Source organism: Diceros bicornis, chromosome 23, assembly GCF_020826845.1.
Source record: "Diceros bicornis minor isolate mBicDic1 chromosome 23, mDicBic1.mat.cur, whole genome shotgun sequence".
Classification (NCBI taxonomy): domain Eukaryota; kingdom Metazoa; phylum Chordata; class Mammalia; order Perissodactyla; family Rhinocerotidae; genus Diceros; species Diceros bicornis.
The window spans coordinates 34,329,910-34,357,529 of record NC_080762.1 but is presented as its reverse complement, the minus strand read 5'-3'; the positions used below and the strand labels follow the sequence as shown (position 1 = coordinate 34,357,529).

General features: G+C 35.8%; 1 protein-coding gene across 4 annotated transcripts; it reads right to left on the bottom strand.

The window, feature by feature from the left end:
• Positions 1 to 309: 309 nt before the first annotated feature.
• CCNC (cyclin C) lies at positions 310 to 25,634 on the bottom strand. 4 transcript variants are annotated; one of them, XM_058566575.1, is made up of 12 exons: positions 25,400 to 25,629; positions 19,795 to 19,901; positions 18,828 to 18,912; positions 18,598 to 18,667; positions 16,168 to 16,219; positions 9,257 to 9,312; positions 8,432 to 8,467; positions 7,666 to 7,757; positions 6,965 to 7,032; positions 4,029 to 4,108; positions 3,019 to 3,137; positions 310 to 1,551 (listed from the first exon to the last, which is right to left on the bottom strand). In XM_058566575.1, the coding sequence occupies exons 1-12, from the start codon at positions 25,429 to 25,431 to the stop codon at positions 1,497 to 1,499; spliced, it is 852 nt and encodes a 283-aa protein (XP_058422558.1). In that variant the 5' UTR covers positions 25,432 to 25,629; the 3' UTR covers positions 310 to 1,496. The 4 variants fall into 4 exon arrangements, with proteins under 4 accessions (XP_058422558.1, XP_058422560.1, XP_058422557.1 ...); XM_058566574.1 differs by lacking the exons at positions 310 to 1,551; positions 25,400 to 25,629 and adding exons at positions 1,590 to 2,186; positions 25,146 to 25,276; XM_058566576.1 differs by lacking the exon at positions 310 to 1,551 and adding an exon at positions 1,594 to 2,186 and having other exon boundaries at positions 25,400 to 25,634.
• Between the last annotated feature and the right edge of the window lie 1,986 nt (positions 25,635 to 27,620).

Below are 27,620 nucleotides of genomic sequence, written 5' to 3'. Positions count from 1 at the left end.
TAATCACTCTGCCCTTCCAACCAAAGCCCAATCTTAATTCCTTCAGACCTGAGAACTCTTTTTCTTATTTCTTATCCTGCCCATAAGCCGAGGAGACCTATATTTGTCATTGGTACTGAGTTTATAATCTCCCTTTCCAGCTTATCTGATACTCTCCACAGGGAAGTAGAACTCCCAAAGTCTGTTTATAAACCATTTGAAATTACCCACTTGACAAACTGTAGGAGGCTTTAATACTTATCTAAAAGAAGAAGGACTCTCAGAAAACATAAGGCAGATCCAGAAAGATAAATTCAAGACACTAGCCAATATAGCTGGAGAATTTACTTTTATTCTTGCAATTTTATACTAGGAAGTCAACATTTAATTTAATAATCCATTGTTCACAATTGATTTATAAAAAAACTTTAATCCTTAAATTGTACATCAATATCCTATGACTCCAAATTTTATTTATCACTCTCCTTTGAGTCTGAAGAAAATGATTATTAAGTTCCACAGACAGCACAGTCCCACTGACATAACATTTAATCTGAAGTCCTACACTCATATGAGAATTAAGAATAGCCAGTATCAAACCGGCCTGAAACCTGATTGTGTTCCTGGCTCAGGATACCTGTAGTAAATTTGTAAATCCACACTAAGACACAAAAATAAACTAGGGTGTGTATGTCATATAAAAAACTTTTCACAGTAGAGTAAAAACATTAAAATGTTACCAGATTTCAACCATATGAGGTGTTTTATCCAATTCGCTTTCAAAATGCCTGATTAACTGTGAATTTAACTCAAATAACTTCATGTAAGATTTTTTTTAAAGTTTGCCCAGCACTTCAAAATGGTTATGGAATTAATATAATTTTTAAAATGTCAAAGTATGCTATACATATTGCACTCTTCTGCTAGGCTGGGCTAGTATCTTCCATGGCAAGATACCCAAGCTACTGAATAAAATACACTTTTAAATCAATAGGTACTTGATTAATTTCCCTGAAATTATCAACATCATTACCAAAATCTTCCAGGATTTTGTAAGATTTGATTCCTTAAATACAGTTTTAAGTTTAACTTAAGGAGGGAAAAAACCCCTCATATATTTGACTTTTTATGTCCTTTTTTGGTCCTTCAATGACCAAAGAGAATTTTAAACAAATTATGCTTCATGTTTCCTGGCTTAATAAAAGCTATAATTTCTATTATCCAAATTAAGAAAAATTATACTAATCAAAAGCTATTAATTTTCAAATGTCTATGTATGTCTGTCTGTAGGTCCCCTTAGAACCTTTCCAAACTTTTATAATCAAGAGAATTTAATCAATTATGTACTAGAATCAAATTAAGTAAGGAAAAACTTATTTTGCAAAAATAAAATCACTTCCCAATATGCTTGACAGAAACAAGCTATTCATTTTCATTTGTGATCCATTGAAGGCATTACTGAAATCTGTCCAATGGTTTATTTCCAACTGGTCCACTATGGAATTCTTCGGAATGTTTTAAGATTGGCTGTAGCTAGAGTTCTGACTTCCATTTGGACCCTGCTCTCCTTCACTGTTCAAGTGGGGAAGAAAGAGATTTTACACTAATTAAAAGACTCATTTTCAACACCCTGATAAGCCTACTAATTTTTAAAGTTAGTTATTCTGTGGTACAACTCTATAAAACAAAGACATTCCTGATCGTAACACAGATGTGGAAAAATTAAAATACAGAAGACTAACATTTGGTTTTATTTTTTTATTCTTGTGTAACTTAATGCCCCCACACATAACAAACATTCTGAAAGTTAGTGTCTATATACACTCAAAAAATTTAAATTGGGGTATGGGATATCATGGTCATTACAGGTATCACTCAACATAGAGATCAGAGCTGCTTCTGAGCAAATTTCCTATAAAATTAAATCTTACATATAAAATCTTATTCCTACTAATTATGAAAATCAAGAAGTGTTCTTCCAAAAAAAATTGTTGTTCAAATGCATAATAAAATCATATGTAAATACAGAAAACCTTTATAAGTCAGAAAGAAATATGGTAATTTTCTGGAAAATGCTGAATATTTTAAAACAATAACTAAAACTGAAAATACCAGTAACTGTAGCAATAGGATTACTGCCTTATCTTGTCCATCATCATCTTGCAGCTTCAGGCCCTGCCACTAGTGAAGAATCACTCAGGGAATTTCTGCAAAAAATGCATCCAAAGGCAGCTGTTTGAATGACTGCCTTAAACAGCTCCTTGTATAAGTCAAGTATTAATTTTTTCCAAACAGTAACATTAACTTATCAGATCTATAAATCTACATTAATATCATATAACTTAATTATTTTTCTTAATAAATGATTAAGATGGGTAGCATTTATTTCCCTTCTGACTTTTTCTCCTTACTCCAAAAGATCTGATGTACAGTGAGAACTGAGAACCACTGACCTAAATATATAGATCTTATTAAAAAAAAAAAACAAAAAACACAACAAAAACGCCCTCTTAGCACAACTGATTCCTATTTAGCAAAATTATGTTCCTGTGTGCCATGGATCTTCGAGTCACCCAAAAGCCAATATCCTTTATTTGTTTTTATAATATCAGATCAATCATCTTCTAAGTTTTTAAAAACTGCTACTGAAATTTATAAAACAGGATAATAGCCAGTAGTGGAAAAAAAAAAAAAAATAAATAGACATGGGACTCCTAGAGAATTCTTTATCCCTGAATTTCAGATGAACTCGCCTAATTCTGTTGTTTAAATTTATGTACAGTATATAGCCATATGTTGAGGGATACCTGTAATAGACCTGCCATTGCATTAGGAAAAGTTATTAAATAGGTGATCAGATTAACGTATTTTTTTAAATGAGACATTCTCAATCTATCAAGTCATAAATTAAAAAAAAAATTAACGTGTCATGAAGTTTTAGAATAAATTTTAAGAAAACAAAACAAAATATGGAAAAATATGATAATGGGTATAAACTATATAATTAAATGAAATCGATAATTAACGTCTACAAAGTACCTGTTTGGAGGAGGTTTTGGTTTCGGCATCTTACTAAGAATAGTTGCCATCTCTTTTCTCTCATCGAAATTCTTCCACTGCTCATATAGTTTTAAAATAACCCTGATTATTTCCAAAATCTAGAAGTAAATATTTGAAAAGTTCTTAGTGGCAATGTCAAGCAACATTTAGTACATAAAGAACACACATCACACACTAGGCATCTCTCAGAAAACAGTGTAAAGACAGAGTCTGTGTCCTTCAGGTTAGATTAGACAATCCTGATGAATCTGAGAGCAGTATTTTTACCACCTTGCTATTTGGGCTTTTCCTCCAAGCCTCTCATCCTTTAATATATATGCTCTGTCCATCCTTATCCATCTCTACAGTTGGTTTCCTTCTATCTGCTGATATCTTAACCAAAACAAAATACGGTATGCCACTATGAAGTCCCCTCCTCTAATACCAATTGTTTCAAACAATTTAATGAGAGGTAGTGCACAATGGACACTGTTTTGATTCTCTGTTAACTACTCTACACAAGTTACGGTGCTCAAAAACTGGCAGCTACGAGCCTGTCATATCCAGTTTCCAAATTAGCCCTTTCTTCCTCATCTGAGTTAGACCTAACCTTGGACTAATTCTAATCCTATCAACATTTCAGCAGAAAAGGTACAAAAAAAGGCAAAAACCACTTTGCCAGCAGACAAGCTGTGTTACAGAAGTTTACAGTAGTATTACAATAGTCACTAGGGAGCTTTTAAAATAATCCTAGAAATTGAAGGCTGTTTTGCAACCAATCAAGCCAAAAATTTACCTTTCTGTTTAAGCCTAAACCGAAAAGAGAAATACAACCTAAATAGTCAACATCAACTCGTCTCACCAGACATGTTTCTTAACTTTTTTTTTTTTTACCAAAAATCTTCTAAGACTGGTGGACATCATTAGATTTTAGGCTCATGATAAGTAAATATGACGTTAACTTTAAAATGTTCAAGTTTATATTCAACTAAGAGAATTTTAAAGAATACCTTCTCCATATCGACAGAAAGCTCAGCAAACCACTGCCTGGCATCTTTCTGCTGTACAACACAGGCTACATGTAGGCAAGCTGGAAAGAAAATGAGAGACAAAGACCCATGTTTAACTGAAAACATGGAATGTATCGACTTAGAACTAAAGATAAGATTTTCAGTTAAAATTTTCATTGTATTTTCCAATATTTTTTAAAAAATTATATAGATTCATATAATAGCTCCATTGACAATCCCATCAATTTAATAGATATAGATAGAAAAAAATTACTGGACTATATTAAGGTTCTTGACATCTCCTGCTCCTCACTGTACGCTAGTCACGGTGCAGTTGCCTTGAGAGTCAGGTCACGTTAGAGAGGAAAAAATCGAATGAGGGAATTAGAACAGGGAAATGATCCCTGAACAGCAGTACAAAGTAGGGGTCAAAATGCACCCACAAGTCAGTGTGACCAAGCAAACCCCCAAAAAACAACAGCAGCAGCAGCCAATCAATACGCTGATAAATTTCAATGATATTAACTGTTTTTATATTTCAATTAAAAGCAGTGTTGCCTCTGCTTTTTAAAGTTATTGGCACATGATCAAGTTGGGCGAAAATTGGGCACCCTCGTACAGAGTTCAGCGTTTTTAAACAAACAGAGCTTGGAAAAAAAATGTAATGCACTGTATACAATATAATTATATACATTATAAACTAACAAAGATAATAAAAGAGCCCAAAGACAACAATCTATATCATAACTTTGCCTAATGTAATTCCTATTGAACAGCCTGGCTCACACCAGCTTATTAAGAGCTGTATTTCCTGGTCTGGTTACCCACATGACTTTGCTAAGGATGACATTCTAGGCAAACAGCGACTCAAATGTGAACTGACATACTGGTTGCCCCCAGTCAAACGAAGCCATAAAGTCGGGTGTAGGTCCAGGAGGGACTGAGAGGCCAAAAGACTGAAATTATAATAAGAGGTAATTAAAATACAGTGGAAAATGCCATGACAGGGGCACACATAGAGTAAAGTGGAGACAGAGGAGACATCCTAAACCCAGACTGAGGTAATGTAGGGAGTTTGGGGGTGGGGAAGGTGTCACTAAAGAGGTGATATCTGAGCCAAGTCTTAAAAAAGGTGAGAGTGGGAGCAGAGAATGGTAGGTATATAAACGGTAAAAAGAAGCTGTGGATTTTATCCAGAAATTGGGAGGAGCAATGAAAGATTTTAATTGGGAGACAAATTCTGCCTTTTAAAAAGCTCTTTCTAGCTCAGCGTTTCTCAACCTTGGCACTATTGACATTGTAGGTTGGACAATTCTTTGAGACTGCCTTGTGCACTGTAGGATGCTTAGCAGCATCCCTGGCTTCGACCCACTAGGTGCCAGTGGCATCCCACCCCACTTGTGACAAGACATTGCCAAACATCTCCCGGGGAGCAAAATTACCCCTGGTTGAGAACCACTAGCCTAGCTCAAGTGTGGAGGACAGACTGGCTCTCTGAAAACAGGGATGCTGGAGGCCAAACGGCCAGTAAAAAGACTGCTATGGTAACCTGGATAGATATGAGAAGATGGCTATGAGATTACGAAAGAGACAATCGAGAGGAAGGCACATTAGGTATTGGTTACCAACTAGATGTAGGTATTGAGGGAGATAAAGAGCCTAACTGCTGGGTTTCCAAATAAGGTAATTAATTAATGTAATTGGCCAAGCTAGCAAAGACATTAAAAGGAGCATATTTTTGGGCAAAGTGATGAGTTCAGTCCTGATCATGAGTCTGAGGTGCCAGTGAGATGCCAAAGTGGAGCTATCTAAAAGGCAGATGGGTATGAAGAACTGCTCAGGAGCAAGATCTTGGTTAAATAAGGAAATTTAAATGTTTCACCACATAAGAGATATTAGAAGCCAGAGTCCTCAGTGAGACTACCCAGGAAGAACAAAGATAGCAGAGATGGCAAAGATGTGGCACATGGCCTGCTATTCCCTCCTTCCTACCTATGTAGATCCTAGCATTCTTTCTCACTTAACCCAGAAGCCACTCCTGAATCCTTCCAAATACAGTGTTTTCAGGGAGCCTCCAGTACTACAAAAGTATAGGTATAACCTATTTGTCACCCCTGATGTAAGAAGGCTAAGAAACATTAACATTTAAGGAATAATTGAAAAAAGAGAAACCAAAGAAAGTAAGTCTGGACTGGTAAGAACGGGAGGGAAAAATCAAGAGAATAGAGTCATGGAAATCAACAGAAGAAAGAAAGAGAACAAACTAACAAGTGTTTAACACATGGTAGGCATTATTTGGTGCTCTACAAGATATCTCGTTTAATTCTTGTAACAACTCTGTATGGAGTTATTAGTATCCCCTGCATTTTACAATTAAGGAAACAAACTCAGAAAGATTAGATAATTTTCCCACAACTGTAAAGGAAGCAAAATTTAAACCTAGGAATATCTGACTCCAAAGACTGTGTTCTAACCCATTACAGTACTGCATTCCATAGATAGTGGAATGGCAGCTAACTTCTCCTTCCAGCAAGGCATTCAGGACCACAGAGGCTCCTTTACTCAACCTCTGGGGACTTAATTGGGCTCAGGAAACAAAAGACAGGCTCAGTTATTTTATATAAGTTACAACTAACATTAGCAGGCTTGCTTCTGAACTTTTCTCCCTCAACAAACAAAAATGTTCTATTCAGACATTGGTTACAATTATTTTAAATGATTAAAAAAAAAAAACTTACCAAAAAAGGGGGGTGGGGGGACAATAATCCTGATTTGTGACAGTTGCAGTTCATATTATTGAAAGTTCACATGCAAGGATTAGTCTATTACTTCATGGAACATAAAAACATAAAGTACAATAGGGTGAAATTTCTTTTAGGATGACCTAAATAGGTTTATAACAATTTAACTAATAAAGGTACACCACGCTTACATACCTAAAGCTATCATGAAAGGAGGATACAGTAGGCAAAGATCCGTTCTGTAGGTATCATTCACTATCCTCCTATAGAAATGTAAATCATATTATTACTGAAAGCAGAACTACCTCGCATGATTGTACACTTCCCCCCAGAGAAGGCCAGATTTCCCATCTTTGTACACATTTCGCTTTTATATTATTGAAGCACAGATACAAAGGTGAAAACATCAAGGGAAAAAGATGGATACATGAATGTGACAATGAATAAGAATATTTTAATGAATAAAATTACAGCTAAATATATGTTAAGTTTTAAAACCTCACAATAAATTATAATATAAAATAAACATTTTCCTAATTTTTCAAAAATTAGAAAATCAGATAGGAAACCAGAAATTATACAAATGAATTAATATGTATGTTGAATATCACCAAAAAGTATTCTGATTAAAGATATCTTAATTTTTATCTAAACAGTCTGTTTTTCATAAGAATCAAATTTTAATGGAAAGTTATCAAATAGATAATTTAAAGATGCTTATCATTTTAGCATTTATACCAATAGTTATTAAAATTCAACAAGCAGATATTTGGCTCAACATAAAATATCTTGGGGGCACCGGTTTAGTTACTTTAAAAATACTAAACTTGACGTTTAGTTGTCAACCTTCCTAGCTAATAACATGTTACACTATGAATAACTTCTGTTCTAATTACCATGCAAGGGGAAGCAACATGTCTTCTTGGCCCATGTCCTGCACATACTGGAGCAAAGGTCTATAAGGATGATACACTATCAAGCAACAATCCTAGAAACAGTTTAAAAAATGTGTATGTATAAAAACAGATTTATTACAACACAAAAACCTTATCATTACCCAACTGATTTGTAAGTGTGTATTTCAAAATGTATTTCTCTAACTCATGCTTGCTTCCCTCTTAATCTCTTAAGCGAGCAGTACGGCAGCCCTAAACTCTACTATAACAGTGAAGGCAGTGCTCTCTCTTGAATATACCTTGATAAATCGGTTGGCAGTCAGTCAGCATCCATTCCCTTAGAGACTCAAAGTGTCACATCTGCAACACACTGAAACCTCTTATTAGCCTACAAATCCGTAATTCCCAATGGAGGAGCAGAATTCTGCCAAAGACATAATCTGTCTTTAAGTAACACCACACACATACACAAATTGTGCAAATAATTTACAGTGGTTTAATGCCCTGACTGGTTTGCTTGTTATCTTTTTATTATAGTTACTATAGAACAGAAAAATGTTCCCATCCTAAGTAGGATATACAAACTACTTTACAGGCTTCCAAGAGGATATAGGTGATGATGCTACTAGGTAATATGATTTCACCATCATGTATCATTGGATGGTTTTAAAGTGCACCTCCCTACAGATCGTTTCTTTAATTCCTAACTTCACTAAATTTGAAAATAAGTTTTACTTGATTAATCACAAGGAAGAAATATACTTACCATTAATTCTAAAAGATAGAATTCACATTCTAATATCTGTTAAAAAAAGATTATAAATGTCAACATGAAACCAAATTAAATGAATCTATTTAGTCTAACATAATAATTTAGACATCACAGTAATTGATCAAAAATTTTTACCAAAATTTTTTTAAATCAAGGAAAACATAGTAGCTTATATTAGAATGAACATATGCAAAAAAATTACTTTTTACTATTACACAATGCATGCAATTATGATCAGAAAGCATTTTAATCCTTATAAGGAAAAGCCAGCATCATATAAGCATTCTTATTTATTTAAAATATCCTGTACAAACTTCAGTTTTGCAACATTTTCCACTCAACAAATGCAAAAATGCAATTATCTCCACTTAAAATGTTATTCTTATCAGTAAATCAGTAAAAGAAAAGAATACTAAAATGAAACAAAAAAGTACAATTTAAATTTCAAATATGGTTTTTATACTGTTCCATTATAGCAGTTCTCAACCACAGCTGCACATTAGTATCACCTGGGAGCTTTTAGGAACTACCAGTGCCTGGGCACCAAGTCTGAAAATTATGATTTAGTTGGTTTAGAGAGGCCCCAACATCTAAAAATTCCCAAGGTGATTTAATGGGCACCCAGTGTTGATAACCACTGCTATGAAGTATTTTTTTTAAATGGTAGAAGCAATTTAGCTTTAATTTAGACTAAAGTCTATGTTCTTGTAGTACGTGAAACTGCCATTTCTAGGAGAGTATTCAGTTTATTCTAATATAAAATGGAGACAGTTTATATACAACTTTGATAAGTAGTTTTATTTTATACAATATACTTACATGGTTCATCCTATAAGGAAATTCCTTTGGAAAGGCATATGAAAATCTAGTTTTTACTGCAGAAAACAAAAAACAACTTAGACTGAGAAAATGGGAAAGTGAATTAACCCAAAATTTCTTTAACACAGTATAGAATATTAAAGGTAGGGCTAAACCATTTTTAGTAGGAGCTCTTAGAGACGCTTAGCGACACAGATTTTTTTTGTTTTCAGGGGAGGGGAAAGACTTAGTGGTAGGAAGCCCTAGGCCTCCATCTATATTACAATTAGAGAGTTTCAATTACATATTTGACATATTAAGAAAGGGTTCTGCTACTTAAAAAATAAATAAGAGGGCCAGAAAAAAATCACTGACTTTATCATCTCTAAAAATTTTCCAGCTTCAGAACGGCATTGATCTATTCTTCAGTAATTTAGCTCAGAAGGAACACGGATTAGATATGTGTTCACAAATACATATGTATATATTTGTAAATATATATAAATAAATATTGGAAAGATAATACAACCAAAAAATGTTAACAGTAGTTATCTCTGAAATATAAGCATTTTTACTAATCAATTCTTTCTAAACTTTTTATAATAAATAGGTATTTCTTTATCAAAAGATGTTTTAATAAAAGCAGGAATATATGTGCAAAGGTCTCTATGACCTTTTTCATACCGCACACAAACACATACATACACAGTTACTACTCTTAGTCACTAAAAAGTACAAATGAAAAAAACTGTTACCTATCAATCCTCCATCTCCTCAAAATGGTCTGAGTGTATACATTTAAGTACTATTTGAGAAAACTGCATTCAAGTCATTATGATGCAACATTTCACTCAATCAAATGACTACTGAGAAGTTCTAGAGGATCTGTTCTGTGATCCCTCCCACTTGTACAAAGCCCAAGTGACCTCACTGAGATTAAAACGAATTTCATTTATTCTATGTACTGTATTTTCAAAAAGTTTTATTTTGTCAGTTGAGTATTCTAACAGCTAATTTAAATAGGTAACATCTGCCAAGATTTGACACGTAAACCATTTAAACTTGATATTAGGAAACTTTTGCTTAATCTTTCCTTTCCCCCTACTTTAGTTAATTTGAAAACGTACCTATTAAGGTTTCTGAGTTTTACAAATCTTTTTGAGGTAAACAAGATGTAAAGCGCACAAGTAAAACAGGTACTTATAATGGTAACCATCAACAAGGTAGAGTTATCTGTACATAAAACAAATCTACAGCCCTAACCCCTGGAACTTGACACCTAAACTACTGAAATCAGATTTACCTGATACTGTCAACTTCTCTCCTATTCCATGATAAAATCGCTCTGCATTTTGATTTTCTATCTTCTAATCCTTTTCTTCCTTGGAGGAAAATGCATCCTTCTTCCCTGTTGCTACTCCCACCACTGTGCATTGCTTTCAGCTACTCAATTGATAGTTCCTACGTTTTTTTTCACCTTTAACCATTCCTCCTCCAATAAATCTGTTCCATCACTTACTAATATGCTCAAATGTCCCTTAAAAACAAAAACAAAACTTCTACCAAATTATATTCCTCTTCCTTTTTCAAGTAGACTTTATTTTTTAGAAGAGTTTTAAAGTTTTTTTTTTTTTTTAGATTTTATTTATTTATTTTTTTCCCCCCAAAGCCCCAGTAGATAGTTGTATGTCATAGCTGCACATCCTTCTAGCTGCTGTATGTAGGACGAGGCCTCAGCATGGCCGGAGAAGCGGTGCGTCGGTGCGCGCCCGGGGTTCCAAACCCAGGCTGCCAGCAGCGGAGCGTGCGCACTTAACCACTAAGCCACGGGGCCGGCCCTAGAACAGTTTTATAATTTTATTTATTTATTTTTTTCCCCCCAAAGCCCCAGTAGATAGTTGTATGTCATAGTTGCACATCCTTCTAGTCGCTGTATGTGGGACGCGGCCTCAGCATGGCCAGAGAAGTGGTGCGTTGGTGCGCACCCGGGATCTGAACCCGGGCTGCCAGCAGCAGAGCGCACGCACTTAAGTGCTAAGCCACGGGGCCGGCCCATAGAACAGTTTTAAATTTACAAAAAACTGAGAAGATAATACAGAGAGTTCCCATTACTCCCTATTATGGATTGAACATTGTGTCCTCCAAAATTTGTATGTCGAACCCCTTGTGATGGTATTTGGAAGTGGGGCCTTTGGGAATTAATTAGGTTTACATGAGGTCATGAAGGTGGAGCCCCCATGATAGGATTAGTGTCCATATAAGAAGAGGAAGAGACACCAGAGATCTCTCTCTCTTTGCCATGGGAGAACTCAATGTGAGGAGGAGGCTGTCTGCAAGCCAGGAAACAAATCATGGCCGATCAAGGCAGGCACTTTCATCTTGGACTTCCCAGCCTCCAGAACTGCAAGAAATAAATCTCTGTTGTTTAAGACACCCAGTCTATGGTATTTTGTTACAGCAACTCAAGCAGACTAAGATACCCCCTCACCTAGTTTCCCATTATTAACATCTTACATTAGTATAGTACATTTGTTATTATTATGAACCAATATAGATAAATTATTATTAACTAAAATCCATAGTTTACTCAGATCTCCTTACTTTTTAACCTAACATCGTTTTTCTGTTCCAGGCTCTTCCAGGATACCGCATTACATTTACGTGTCATGTCTCCTTAGATTCCGCTTGGCTGTGACAGTTTTCCAGACATTCCCTGTTGTTAATGACTTTAACAGTTTTTAGGAGTACTGGTCAAGTATTTTGTAGGTTAACGCTCCACTGGAATTTGTCTGATATTTATTAGACTGGGGTTTTGGGGTGCTGGAAGGAAGACCACAGAGGTGAAGCGCCACTTCATTATAACACATCAAAGGTACGTACTATTCATGTGATTTATCACTGTTGATATTAACCTCAATCACCTGACTGAGGCAGTGTTTGTCAGGTTTCTCCACTGTAAAGTTATTCCCCCCACCCTTTTCATAATGTACACATTAGAAGGAAGCCAACGCCTAAGGGAAATTTACGCTTCCCCTACTTGAGGGTGGAGTTCGATACATAAATTATTATTCCTATCAGTGTGGACTCATGGATATTTATTTTATCCTTTGGGTTATAATCCAATACTTGTTAAATTTTGTTGCTAAAATTCTTCCAACTTTGGCCATCGAGAGCTCTTTCAGTTGGCTTTTGTGTCCCTCTGACATATCCCCATTACTGTAGGGTGTTTTTTTTCTGAGTACTTCCTTGGCACTATAAGATGTTCCAGGTCTATCTTGTGTATTTCCTGCTCCAGTCCTAGAAGCAGCCATTTCTCCAAGGAACCCTTTTACTAGAGAATGGTATTAGAAACAAAGATTAAATATAATTCTTTTCAGAGCCCACTTATTCTCCTCTTCTGGTACCACCCTTACCCCCTCAATGTCCAGGCATGAAACTTCAAAAATCATTTTTGACTCTTCTTAAATCCTTTCTTTTCAAAAGTCCTGCTGATTCTATCATTCAAATGTAGCCTGCTGGTTCTCCTTGTTGGCTGCCAAAACATTATTTTAAGCCTTCATTAGTGCTCACCTAGATTACTTCAATAACTTCAAAAAAATTCTTTTCCATCTTAAACCTCTTAGCTTTTATTTCTCACAGCACCCTGTGGTGACAGCACTCACTACAGTTTGTAGTTTACATAAAACTATTTCAGAGAGTTTTTTTTTTTATTGATGTCATCGTCTATAACACTGTGAAATTTTACTTGTACATTATTGTCAGTCATCGTATAAATGCATCCCTTCCCCCCTTGTGCCCAACCCTCAATCCCCTCGCCCTGGTAACCACCAAACAGTTCTCTTAGAGAGGATTTTTTTTGGTTGTTTTTAAATTGTGGTAAAAATACACATTACATAAAATTTACCATCTTTAACCATTTTTAAGTATACAGTTCAGTAGTATTAAGTACATTCACACTGTTGTGCAACCATCACCACAATTCATCTCCAGAACTTGTTTCATCTTGCAAAATTGAAACTGTGTACCCATTAAACAATAACTCCCCATTTCCTTGTCCGTCTAGCCCCTGGCAGCCACCATTCTACTTTCTATCTCTATTAATTTGATGACACTAGGTACCTCATATAAGTGGATCATACAGTATTTATCTTTTTGTGACTGGCTTATTTCATTTATCATACTGTCTTCAAGATTCATCCACGTTGTAACATGTGAAAAATGTCAAAATTTGTCTGTCTACTTCGACTCACACTCTCCTCCAATTCACCTTACATAATTCTGCCAGATTCACCTTCCTAATGCACAATTCTGGCATCACCCTCTTTTTGAAAAATAAAGCTTTCAAAGGTACCACCACTGTCAACAGAACAAACTACAGATTCCTCACTGGAGGCCCTCTATTATCTGGCCTTAGCCAGGTAGGCTCTTCCCCCCTATTTCCTTACTCATCATTCACTTAACATAACTCATTAGCTTTCTCTATTTTTGACCAAACTCTTCAATGTTCCTAGGCTGTCTTTCCCCTACACTTCCCCAGGTTCAAATTCTATCTTTCTTCACTGAATTCTATTTAAGCCTTTCTGGATTCATATAACAAATAATCTTTTCCCACTCAAAACATTCACTGCATTCTCTGAAACTCTCTTATACCACTTATTTTCTTCTGTATTCATATTTGTATATGCTGTCTTATTTTCTTGCCCTTAAATTGCTTGTGTTTATCTTTGTATCCACCACTGCATCCAGTATGGTGTTTTCCAGTGATAATCATGCTGTTGTTGATGATGATAGTACCACTAAAATTTACTGAGTATTATGGACTGAATTGTGTCTCCCCCACTCACAAATTCATGTTGAAGCTCTAACCTGCAGTGTTACTGTGTTTGGAGCTAAGACCTTTAAAGAGGTAATTAAGATTAAATGAGGTCAGGGCCTGGCCTGGTGGCACAGCTGTTAAGAGCGCAAGCTCCGCTGCGGAGGCCCAGGGTTCGCAGGTTCTGATCCTGGGCACGCACTGACACACCGCTTGTTAAGCCACGCTGTGGTGGCGTCCTGTATAAAGTAGAGGAAGATGGGCAAGGATGTTAGCCCAGGGCCAGTCTTCCTCAGCAAAAAAGAGGAGGATTGGCATTGGATGTTAGCTCAGGGCTAGTCCTCCTCACAAAAAATAAAATAAAATAAATGATTAAATGAGGTCATAAGGGTAGGGCCCTAATTCTACAGGACTGGTGTCCTTATAAGAGGAAGAGACACTAAGGGTACACATGCACAGAGAAAGGGCCATGTGAGGATACAGCAAGAAGGCAGCCAACTGCAAGCCAGGGCGAGAGGCTTCAGGAGAAATCAATTTGTTGACACCTTTATCTTGGCCTTCCAGCTTCCCAAACTGAGAAAATAAATGTCTGTTGTCTAAACCAACCAGTCTCTGGCATTTTGTTATGGCAGCCCTAGCAAACTAATACACCGAGCGAAGCACTCTTCTAAGAGCTGTATTGATTTTAACTCATTTGATCCTCATAACAACCCTATGACATAGATATTATTAATAGCCTTATCTTGCAGATGAGGAAATTGAGAAATAGAGAGGTCATATTTTGCTCAATTCATCACGTAGAAAGCACTGGAGCTGAAATTTGAAACCTAAGCTGTCTGGCCTATATAATTCACTATACAATTTGTGAAATAAATAAAATAGTCTACTATAAAAATTTCCTATTCATTGGTAACCAAACACTCTTATTAATATATCTTTAAGCCTTTGCATGAAAGATATAAACAAACGAACCTCGGTAATACGTTATTTTACATTTTTAAAAATATACACCCTTCTAAAAAATTTGGAAAACAGACTAAGCAGAAAATAAGGCACCTATAATCTACTACTCAGAGATGAGCACTGCTAACATTCTGGTAGATTTCCTTCCAGTCATTTTTCAATTTTTTAATAATTCGATTTTACAGAGGGCAACTCAATACTTCATTAATGTGACATATTTGGTATATTAAAGTCTACAGCAAAACTGATTACTACTCTTCTATCTTTAAAAGAATAAGATATGACATGGAAAAGATTGAATTAGATTATTACACTCTTCTCAGAAAGGGAAATGATCCCAAAATAGGAAAATCAGTCAGGCTCACAAACTTAAAACCACAAAAAGCCTTCTTATGCTTCTTCTGTGTAAGATCACAGAAGAAAAAAAAAATTAATCCGAATTATCTTTTGTTAGGTGATGGCTTTCTGCTTAACCTATGAAGATGGAGCACAGCATAATGTTAATACCTGTGTACAATACTTTACAACTGCTACTTTACAATGTTATTTCCTTTAATACCATGACTCACAGGCAGCTAAACCCCATTTTTTTAGATAAAGAACTAAGGCCAAAACGTAAAGTAACTTGCTCAAGGTTATGCAGCTGCTGCTTAAAGACAGAACTGGGGCTAAGAATCAGGTCTACTGACTACAGAGTCAGCATTTTTTTCTGCACCATGTTTTTCCATATGGAGGTAAAATACATAATTCCCATCAAAGACATATATTACAGTTGCTAAAGAAATAGCTTATTCCATCCACAAGACTGACACAATGGCTGGTCATTAGGAAGCAAAAAATATAGTAAAGTAGGGAAATGAATTTTTTCTTTACCCTTATCATAAAATTAAGAGCCACTGAGTTGTTTTTGGATCAATTGTTACTATCCATTTTTAACATTAAACATCATGTCTTAGAGATAATACTATCAGTGTTTAAAAAATTTTTTATTTTAACTTTATTTTTACCCATAATACAGTAGCCATAAAGGTGTCCTTAGGAGAGTTAATAAACCCGACTAATCTCTCAGAGGACTCATAAACTGAAAAATATCTACATCCTATGGTGCTTTCTTTAGAAGCACAACCTTAAAGCAGGATATACTTTTTGCACTTACATACAGAAGTAGCAGCAGAAATCAATCTTGTATTTGAGACTACTCCAAATTCCTAGAGAAAGAAAAGTACATGAGATCAGGTACATGTTAACCCAACGAACCTAAGGGTATCTGAGGTCTATTCAAAACCAAGTATTTCCTACATTCCCCCAATGTTTATAGTCTGTTCATCTCTTCCTACTTGTGGTATGAAGTACTGAAATCTCTAAATACATTACCTTTCCATAAAATTGCTACAATTTAAGACGAATGTTTAAATAATTTTATACTTTAATATCACTGAAAGATACCACATTAGAAACCAAGCCCTAAAGTAACAGTGCCAGTTTTCTGTACTCAAATTAGTTTCCAAGAAGATTGTTAGAGTCTACACTTAATTGCAAGAATAAATATTAAGTATGCTTCCTATTCAATTGAACCTGGACTAATGTGCAGGTACTTCATGCCATTTAATAATAAAACAACTCAGTCTCTGAAGAAGATAAACTTTAATATCACGAAAAGAACTCAAAAGACCATGTAAACAATTCTTTTCAGAACAGGGAGACAAGATGATACAGTATAAGACTTCCAATGTCAGTTCCCATTTCCTCCTTGAACTTAATATACGAGTGTTGTAAAAATAACTAAAATTTATCAGATGATGGACATATACTGTCTCATTTAATTTGATTAACTTCATAAGATTCCTAAAACCTTCATGTCATTTTAAAACAGAAAAATCAAGAATTGGTTCCTTATCCAACAAAAGAAACTAAACTAATAGTAGTCTATTCAAATACCTTCAACCTACATCCTTATCCTATGTGTGTGTGTGTGTGTGTGTATGGCGGTGGAGGGGGGATACATGTGTGTGCATATATATTTATATTTAAACCTCAAACCATAATAATTGAAACTAAAAATTAAATGCCTGAGACATCTTAAATGCCATTTCTATACAATTCCCATAAAACTAGACAAACACAGAAAGATTTGGTCATAGTTAAAGATAAAAAGAAAATAATGCTATAACCAAATATGAAAGAATACATGTTTTTCCAGGAATAACTCTTTATCCAAAATTCTTAAAGTGAAAATTTTCACTCAGTAAATCATAAAACAGGGTTCTACTCAGTAAATCATGTAACAAAAGATATTTAACAAACAAGACAAATTAAAAGCCCAAGTTAATCACAAGAGTAGAAGATTATAAAGATTTTGTCTTGGTTTCCCATAGTGGTTGTGCTACATAAAATTACATGGTAATATCTGGAGAAACCACTCCATAATACAGGCCTTCTATAAACATTTTCTCTTCCTTTAAAGAACTTAACAACAACAGAGCTGGATCTGCCTCCTTAAACTACCACTTAAAATTAGAAAACTTTAAACCTCTAGAAAGCTTTTCCTAATATTATTTCTAATACAGTCAACTCTCATTTTAGGTAATAGTTCGGAAAGATGTCATGGATAATCCTAAATAATGGCTAAAACAAAACGAGTAGCAAAAGGAATGTAAACTTACTAGGTTAAGATTACATTCAATATTCACAAATAAAATTACTATTCTAAAGACACCATCCAAAAATTGAAGCATAACACAAAAGTTTCATAACACTAAAGATTGCATTGATCAGTTATGAAAACCAGTCAGTATCTGCTATAATTGTCTGAATTTTAGCTGAGCTCTCTCAAAACTACTGAAAACGTAAATAAGCTGAGCTGAGATTTGGTCTCACCTGCAAGTTCCCATCTCTCTTCTCTCTCTCTCTCACTTAATTTCTCTACCCTCACTACCCAAAATATTCCTTGTTAGAATCTCTATAGCAGTAGCCACCCCTAATCCTTGCTTTCCCCCTTGCTTTCCCTGTGGCTTGGTAGACAAGCCAATCATGAGGAGGCAGGGAGGGAAGACAGTAGGGCATAGGAAGCATAGGGAGAAGAGGGACATTCTCAGGTTATAGTAGACAAGCTGCGGCACTTATGAAGACTACTTAGTGCCAAACAATAAATGTCTTAGAAGCAGTAGAGCAAAGCAGTTAAGAGCATGGGATTAGGAGCTAGACCCAGGGTTCAAATACTAGCTCTGTCACTTAACAGCTCTATGATCTTAGCCAAGTTTCTTAATCTCTCTGTGCCTCAGCTTCTTCATTTATAACATGAGAATATTGCTACTATATATCCCATAGTTTGTTATGAGGATTAAGTCTGTTATACTTGTAAAAGGACTAAGAATAGCTTTTGGTACATAGTAAGTGCTAGATGTTTGTTAACTGAATACATAAAATAAAGATATGTATATATTTATTTGATTTTGTATAAATTTCAATATTTTGCATAAATCACCATCTGTTGTTATTATTTTTACACAGGTAATGTGAAAACTGGGACAGATTAACCAACACTCATGGACTATACTTTGATGAAGAACAGAAAATTATTTCATACCTCCACTTTGGATGCCAAAAACACACATGTAGGAGCCATCAATACAGGATCTATACTTTTCAGAGAATACCTAAAATATGATAAAGTTAAATGTCATTGATATAGAAAACACATGGAAAAAAACAAGATAATTCTATGGCGAACACATGATTTATTTATACTAAGGTTCATCAACATCAGGTAAGAATTTCAAATAGGCATAACATAGTCCCAAAATAAAACAGCCCTACCTGGCATAGAATCTCTTGAAATAGACTGTAGCAGTGGCAATAACTTGTTGTCTTAATTTAAGATGTTCACCTAATGCTTGGATAACTAAAAGGAAAATAATAAAGTTTTAAATATATCTTCCGGTATCATTATAATATTAACACTGAACAATAACTTCCATGTGGTTAAATCATGACTATATTCACTTTTAACAAAGAGAAAACCCTATACATGCTATAAAGCTCTACTTGGATCACAGTGGTCTAGTATAAGAATTTGCAAATTTGTTAAAAAAATATATAGGTATGCATAAACAATAACAAATAGAAATTGCCCCATAGGAAAAATTATTCTTGCATTAAGGAGGTTGAATGATAGGTATATTTCCCCTCCATCTTCTAACTATTTTCAATGCTTTTCATATTATCTTTAGAATAAATAAGAATAAAAAGAAAATATCAAGACACCTATCAAACTCATGATAATTACTGCTTTAAAGTTTATTTTAAAAAATCCATAATGAATCCTCAAAACAACAGTGAAGTAGGATTGCAGAAGGGTGAACTGAAGGTTAGAAAGATCATGTGACAAAGCTACCATGTGGCACAGCCAGGATCTGCTGACTCTAAATCCCCTTCCCTCCAAAGCAAACTTGTAAGACAGGAATGACCAACACTGAATGTCAATCCAAAGAATCAAAGTACTTTGCTTCAGCCAATCTTAAACTGGGTTTACTAATGCATTATAAAGGCTTAGGGAGATAACACTTTCAAATGGTCTTGAGTGTCTCTGACATATAAGATTCACAAAAGACTTTATTTAGATCACTTAAAAAGAAAGACAAATGATGTAAGCTGTAAAAACAACACATGTGTAAATAAAAATGTTAAGTAGGGACTAAAACAGTTCATCACAAATTACTATAAAAAGTATTTTACTTCAGAGGTAACCAACTGTATCATTTCAACCAATTAAAGAAAAGTTTACCATTTGTAAAAAATATTTGTAATTTCCAATACTCTTCTTCTGAGAGAAACTTTAAGTCCTTTTGGCGTTCCTTCAACAGATCTTGTTTATCCAAAATCCATTGCAAACTAGAAGAAGCAAAGATTTTAAGACATGCTATAGAAGATCAACTAACAAAAAACATTCTGAAATTGAAGGGTTGTTAACATTCTGAGAAGTACAAAATACAAGTAACCTTGAAAGACAGTATTTTTCACGTTTCTTGCAACTCTTGACACTAAGACTTATCTCACTAATAAATGTATACATGCCCTGAAAAAAATTCTGCTCTAATCTTTTCTCTTCTTTCTCAGTCTCTCTCTCTTACTAGATTATACTGTATTTCACTGATTCTAAGACTCTGATATCAAGATGCATCTTACAGAGAACAGACTGGTGGTTACCAGATGGGAAGGGGGTGGGGGGGGAAAGGGGGGCGGCACAAAAGAGGCAGATGTGTATAGTGATGGGTGGAAACTAGACTTTCGGTGGTGAATACGATGCAGTCTATACAAAAGCTGAAATAAAATTTACAGTGTTATAAACCAATGTCACCTCAATAAAATAATTTTTTAAAAAAAGATACATCTTACAGTGATGCCTTAGCAATTTAATTAACAGTATGTTTATTCTTTCTTAGTGACACATAAAATAATGGTGAAATTATTTGGCACCAATTGATGGCACCTTAGATTTGATGAAGTATATCTTTTCTCAGTTGCTCATGAGTAACTAGAGTATTTCATTTCCCTACTTCATAAATTCCAATCATGTTAAAAGCTGTTTCAGAATTTATAACACTGCCTCCTCCTCCTGCCTAGTCTATTTTTAACCAGAGATATGAAATTGACATGACCCAAAAAAAGTATTCTGCAACATGCTTTTGTCACTCAGTATGTATTGGAAGTCTTTTTATGTCAATGAATTTGTTCTTCAGCATCCTTTTAAATTGCTGCACAGCATTACGGATGGATCATTATTTATTTTGTTAATCTCTATTGAGAGGCATGTAGGTTATCATTTTTTCACTATTACAAGTAATGCTTTAATGAATATCTTTGTAATTCATCCTTGTATATTTGAGTAATAATATATTTGGAATAATTTCCTAGAAGTAGAACTGATGGATCAGTTTTGCTGGTAACTTGGGTATACACTGTCAGTTTGTCTTCCATAAAAGTCAAACCAATTTCCATTCCTATTAACAGCACATCAGTGCATCCTAAAATATTTAACCCTGTGGGTTAATGCCAATCTTTTAAACACTGTACAACTTAAAGTCAAAGTAGTAGCTGTGGTTTTTTTTTTTTTTATTTACTCCTGAAGTTAAACATTTTTCCATGCCCTTATTGGCCAAACATAGTTCTTCTTTTGCACACTGTAATTCTAATATGACCATTTGTCTCATGGGATGGTCATCTCTTAAAGATTAAGAGATTCTTCTGATCTAAAATTTGTATACATGGATAATAAATCATTTCTCTGTCAAATATGCTGCAAACATTTCCCAAGTTTAGCATGATCTCTCAATATTTAATCATTTGTAATACAGAAATCTGACTCACTCATTTATTCAAATCTACCCATATTTTACTTTGATTTTATGCTTGTTCTCTGGCACAAAATGATAAAAAAAATATTCACTTGTTTTCTAATACCTACCCTTCAGGCTTTGTTCTTTCAATTTGTGATCCATCTGGAATTTATTTTGGTACAGGATGTAAAGTAGGAATCCAGCTAAATGTTTTGTCAAATGCTTATCCAAATGTTGCCAAAGTATTTCCTGATGGATAATTCTATCATTATATTTGGATCCTCTTTATAATTTCCTATTTTTTAATTGTTTTTCTTATTCCTATGCCATGCTATTTTAAAACATATAAAATTAAATAATTAAAATCTGGTATGGAAAATACCCCCTTGCTGCTATTCTTCAGAAATTTCTGGCTATTCTATTACAATTATTATTCTAAGACCGACCTGAACTTTAGAATCCTTAAGTCAAGTCCCAAAACAGGAAATCCATTCAAAATTTTGTTTGGGACTGCATTAAGTTAAAAGATCAAGATAGGAAGAAATAATATCTTTACAATGCTAGAATTCAAACTTCATTTAGTAAAGTCTTTATCTTCTATTACAGACGTTAAAAATTTTCTTCCATTAGGCTCTGTACATTTCTTAAGTTTATTCTTGAGTATTTTATATTTTCTATTGCTATTGTAAATTATATTTTTCTATCAATCATTTAAAAGAAAGCTTTCTATTTTACATTTTGTAACTGTACACCTTTTTAAACCTTTATTTCTAATAATTTTTCAATTAATTGAATTTTCTAGTTAATTTTATCTCCACATATTGATAATTTTGTCATTCTTTTTATATCTCATTCTCCTATCAATTGCACTGAGTAGCACAGTCAGAACAATGTTCAAGAGGCACCATAAGTTTCCTAATGTTTCACCATCAAATATCTCTTAATGCTTTGGTATGTTTTTATCACATTACAAAAGCATCCTATTTACGTTTTAGTAAAAGCTCTAGTCAATAGATGTTGAATTTTATTACATGTCTTCTTGGTGCCTTCACTGTTTATTAACAGATTTCCCAATATTGACTATACTTCTACAATAAAATCACTGTCATTTTTTTATACTTTTAATGTAACGCTGGACTCCATTTGGTAATATTTTATGTTTGCATCAATATTCAAAAGTGAGACTGTTTTTAGTGCTACCTTTGCTAGATTTTATCAGCGTTATCATGGCACCATAAAGAGAACTGGAAAGCTTTCTTTCTCTGTGACCTGGAACAATGTCAACAGCAGATTCGCCTGAAAACTGAGAAAAAATTTATCCTTGAAATAATGTGGGCCTAGAGCATTTTTTAAGTAGTATCCCTCTGGTAACTTTCTTAAGTTGTTTTGGCTTTCAAATTTACTACCATGGAAACAACCCAAAGGTACATCTGGGTTTATTTACTTTTCTCATTCCTAATTTTGTTTTTTTTTGTGAGGAAGACCAGCCCTGAGCTAACATCTGATGCCAATCCTCCTGTTTTTTGCTCAGGAAGACTGGCCCTGGGCTAACATCCGTGCCCATCTTCCTCTACTTTATGTGGGACGCGGCCACAGCATAGCTTAACAAGTGGTACGCTGGTACGCACCCGGGATCCGAACCGGCGAAGGCCGCCACAGCAGAGCTCGAGCACCCAACCGCTTGCACCACCGGGCTGGCCCTCTAACTTTGTATTTTTGTATCATTCCTTTTCACCTTGATTCAGCTAGCAGTAGTTTCATCTTGTTTTGGTTTTCTCTTCCAAAGAACCAGCTCTTTATAACTTCTGACAATTTTTTTTCCTTTTAATACATTACTATCAGTGTTACCTTTATTAAGTCTTTTTTTCTGTTTTTCTTAGGTTTATTTCACTGTTTCCTTTTCAATATTCTTAAGTAGAATATTTGTTTTATTTTTATTCTTTCTTAGTTATTCAGTTAAATTTTCAATTATGTTGATTTCTCAGTTATGTTAATTTTCTTAAATTTGGCGCCAGCTATAATCCCATAGATACGGATATATATTGATCTTATTATGTTAGTTCCTAGATATTATGTAACTGTATTTTCAGTTACCTCTTTGATACAATAAAGTATCCAGAGTTGGTTTTGTAGTTTTTATCTTTGTTACCTGTTTGTTAATTCATTCAGTCAACCAGCAAGTATTTAGCACCCTTCTAGTTTTACTGCATCTTGGTGAAAGAATGTGCTGTGTTCTACTTCAACTTTGTGGAAAATATTGTGATTCACTCTGTTTCAGAATTATTACTAATTTCATCTCTACAGTCATTTTATGTTTTTAAAAATATAAATTTCACATAGTATGGAAGGTAAAACCAATACGACTTGTAATTCTAAGATTCATCATTATTTATGTGTTACTAAGAAAAAAAATTGCCATGCTGATTTCAGAAATGTTAAAATGTGCAACTTGGAGCCATGAAATACAGCATATTTCAAGTCAATTTTCCCTTTTCACCAAAATCACCTAAAACAATGGCTTTCACAATCTTTTTGTTTGTTTGCTTTTCCAGAATTGACTGTCTTGTCTTTCATACTCGTTACCTTTTGCAGATCATGGGCTCCATGATTCGCAAGGGATCTGAGTAGGGCAAAGTGGCCCCTTCCTCCAGGACTATTTGAATTGGGAGGCAAGGACAGTTTCAAAAAACCACATTTAATATTATAATAATTTTATATTTGAAAAGTGAAAAAATAATTGCTTTTATAAAATAGATCCTGCCCCCCTTGTGATAAGTGTTCTCATTATGCCAACAGTAAATGAAAGCCTAATGAAAACACTTATCAAAAGGGAGGCAGGATTTTTTTTTAGAAAGTTGAATACCGCTATAACTTCTGACAACCAACAGCTAGCTACCTGTTAATTCTCTCAGCTTCTTTCAAAGTTTATCAGCATCTCTCTTCTCCATCACCTAAATTTTCTGTATTTTAATTTTGCCCAAGCAAATATTTCAGTGAGTGAAAACAGTGTAAAATAAAAATATGATCAGAAGTAAAGCTTCTAGAGCATTTCCTCTCCACAGAATCGCTTTAGAGCAAAAGGAAAACTTGCTTTTCTAAAAATAGGTTTCCAAGCCCACTGTTTTTTTTTCGTGCAAAGGGCTAAAAAAAAAAGAATAACAGAAATCCGTCTTCTTCACAGAATCAAAATTTAAGTTACAGTTACTAATGCTCTTATCATTAAAAATTATTTACACTAAGGTATCATCTTCAGATTTTGTTCACCTTTCAACTGCACAGAGGAAAGCCTGGTCAAAGTTCAACTAGTCCCATCACCCATCTTCCTGCCTAATTAAACAAATACATTTAGGGGGCAAGTGTTTTTCATATTACTCTAGCTCTTCCTGGAAGAGCTAGACAGAAACAATATCTTATTCATGAAAAAGGTTAAAGAAATCGGCAAAGTCACTGCAAAATAAAACATATGGCACAGACTAACAAAATGGATAAACTCTGAGAGCACCTGCCCTAGACCTTACCAACCTAAAACTCCATCGAGGCATAAAGTAGTGGCAGAAAGCGGTTAGTGGGAGAACAAGCCTGGCTCCCCCTTCTCCCCGGAATAACATCAAATCCACTCAAGACAGAGGAGGAATGACAAAGGACGACGATGCCGATCCCCTGAAGAGATCCCAGGCCAAAGCGAACCACAAGAGCCAGCCTCAGTCCTGACTGTGTCACACTTCCCATACCTGTCCCCACCCCATCCCCCCCACCCCAGGCCTAGCTAATCCGAGAACCCGAAGTTAAACTCGCGAACCTTCCTTCCTCGGAGACTGAACCCTCTCCCCCCGCTTCCCGCTCACAGATCATTCCCCCCTAAACCCGGCCAGGGGGCTGGGAGAGGGGAATCGCCAGAGAAGAGCGCATCCCGCTTCCGGCCGCCGCCGCCTCCCGAGAGACCCCGCGGCGTCGGGACAGGGGCCGGGATCCAGGCCAAGCCGAGTCGCAGGCCCGTCCTCAGCGCCCCCGAAAGAGCCGGCCCCGGGCGAGAAGACGGAAGGCCACACTTACTAATGGGAGCTCTGCCAAAAGTTCCCTGCCATGGGACACAGCCTGCCCTGATAAAAAAGCACCAGCCGGCGGAGTGGCCCGCGGAGCGACCATAGACCCAGCCCGCCCGGTAACCGCGCTCCTCAATCTGATCTGCTCGGCTCCGCTCCGCGGCGGCGACGGTAGAGGAAGAGGATGGCACCGTATTCGCCTTGACGCCGGCCGGCAACACTACTGCATAAATCCGTTCCTATGGATAAAAGTTCCGCCCTCTCCTCCTCCCGCGGTAGCGGAGGAAGCCGGCGGGGAGGAGATAGCTTGCGCGCGCACTGAGCTGGGAGACGAGAACTGGTGCTCCCGAAGGCTCGCTGCGATCGGGAGGCTCTCGCGAGAGTTTCGCGCCGATCCTGCCCTAGAGCCGTCCGGGCTCGGTCGTCTGTGGGCAGCGCACGTTGACCGTTGACCGGAGTACGGATGAAATGGGGGAAGTAGCGCTGTTCGGGGTGGTGGTGTTTCGTCTTATAGGCCTCCACAGCAGTACTATGACATTGTATTAAAGTATAAGATTTTCTGACTTTAATTCTTTCTCCTGCAATTGGAAAGAAAAATAAAGATTATTTTGGCCTCAAGGACCTACCGAGGGGCCGGCAGGGTGGCGCAAGCGGTTAAGTGTGTGCGCTCCACTGCGGCTGCCTGGGGTTCGCTGGTTCGGATCCCAGACGCGCACGAACGCACCGCTTGCCAGGCCATGCTGGGGCGGTGTCCCATATAAAGTGGAGGAAGATGGGCACGGATGTTAGCACAGGGCCAGTCTTCCTCAGCAAAAAGAGCAGGATTGGCAGAGGTTAGCACAGGGCTGATCTCACAAAAAAAAAAGGACCTACCGAAACCTACCAGCAGCAAGCCGAATACGTTGTTAACGGAATTCTTTTGGAGTGAAGCGCAAACTTGTAGAGCAGCAGTGTTTTCTTTTAAATCTAGAGAACCGCCAGTTTTGCAGAACAGCTAAAAACGTTTTCCTCTATTACATATATATGTATATGTAAATATGTACACACATGTATATTCACATAGATGTACCAAATAAAAACATACAGACAAAATGAAATAATTTAATTTTGCAAGATGAACTAATCTGTATTTCCCATTTCTATTATCATTGTGACATCGCATTTATTGTAAAAGTTCTAATTATTTTTCAAAATAATTGGACACACTTGAAAGTTGTTCATGGAAGATCCGTGTTCCAAGGTACCTTAAGACAGTATTTTTCTCACTGTGGGTGGAGACCACTTAGGGTGTGGTGAAATTGAGTATGATAAGTATTTTCCCAAATGAAATAAAACAAAATATCAGGTATGTCAGAAAAAGCAAGAGAATTATTTTAAAATTTTGATTTAGTTACCTATGTATATATGTACTAAATCAAAATGTGAAATGCATGTCAGTAGCTTAACGTAAAAATATATTATGTCACATGTCACTCCCATCAAGTCCCATAAAGTCTGATGTAGACTAGTTTGCTCTCCCTGGTGGTTATCCTCCACATCTTCAAGCATCTAGTATGTTTCCATCTTTCAACTACTCCATTTTGGTTTTTTGCCTCCAGGCTTAAAACCCTTCTAGAGAGAGTGCAGAGGACTCTCACTGGCTCTTAATCAATGTTAAGAGACTTGAACCAGAGAACAACACAATCACTTCCTCTCAGGACCTGTTGACCAAAATAGGCTCATGCCTCTAATCTAACTGCAAGAGAGGCTGAGAGATGTAGGAAGCATGTGGTATATTTGACAAACACTATTGTCTGTTATGTTGCAGATCCCAGTCAAAAAAAGTTTGCAGGACAGTAGCTTAGGAACATCAGGCCATAAGCTACTTAACAGAGGTTCAGAATTTCTTCAACTCCCAGGTTGTCAGCCTGACACCATCCAGAAGATAAGCACAGTTCGACAAAGTAGTATTGTTAAATGTTTTGTTCTATTTGCTCCTCTTACTTTGCTTTGTTTCTACCACTAGACTAGCATTCTGTTTTATATCTATTCTGTACTCTTCTTCCCATAAAACTGTGAGCCCCTTCATCTTTGTATCTCCATTAGTTCAGGGCATAACACATGTTAGGCACAGCAGATATGGTATTTGAACCTGACTCTTATATAATTGTGGTGGGAGGGGTGCTTAAAGAAAAAGACTATAACACTATGGACACAAAATTAGGTTGAAAATTGAGTATTTAGAATGCGAA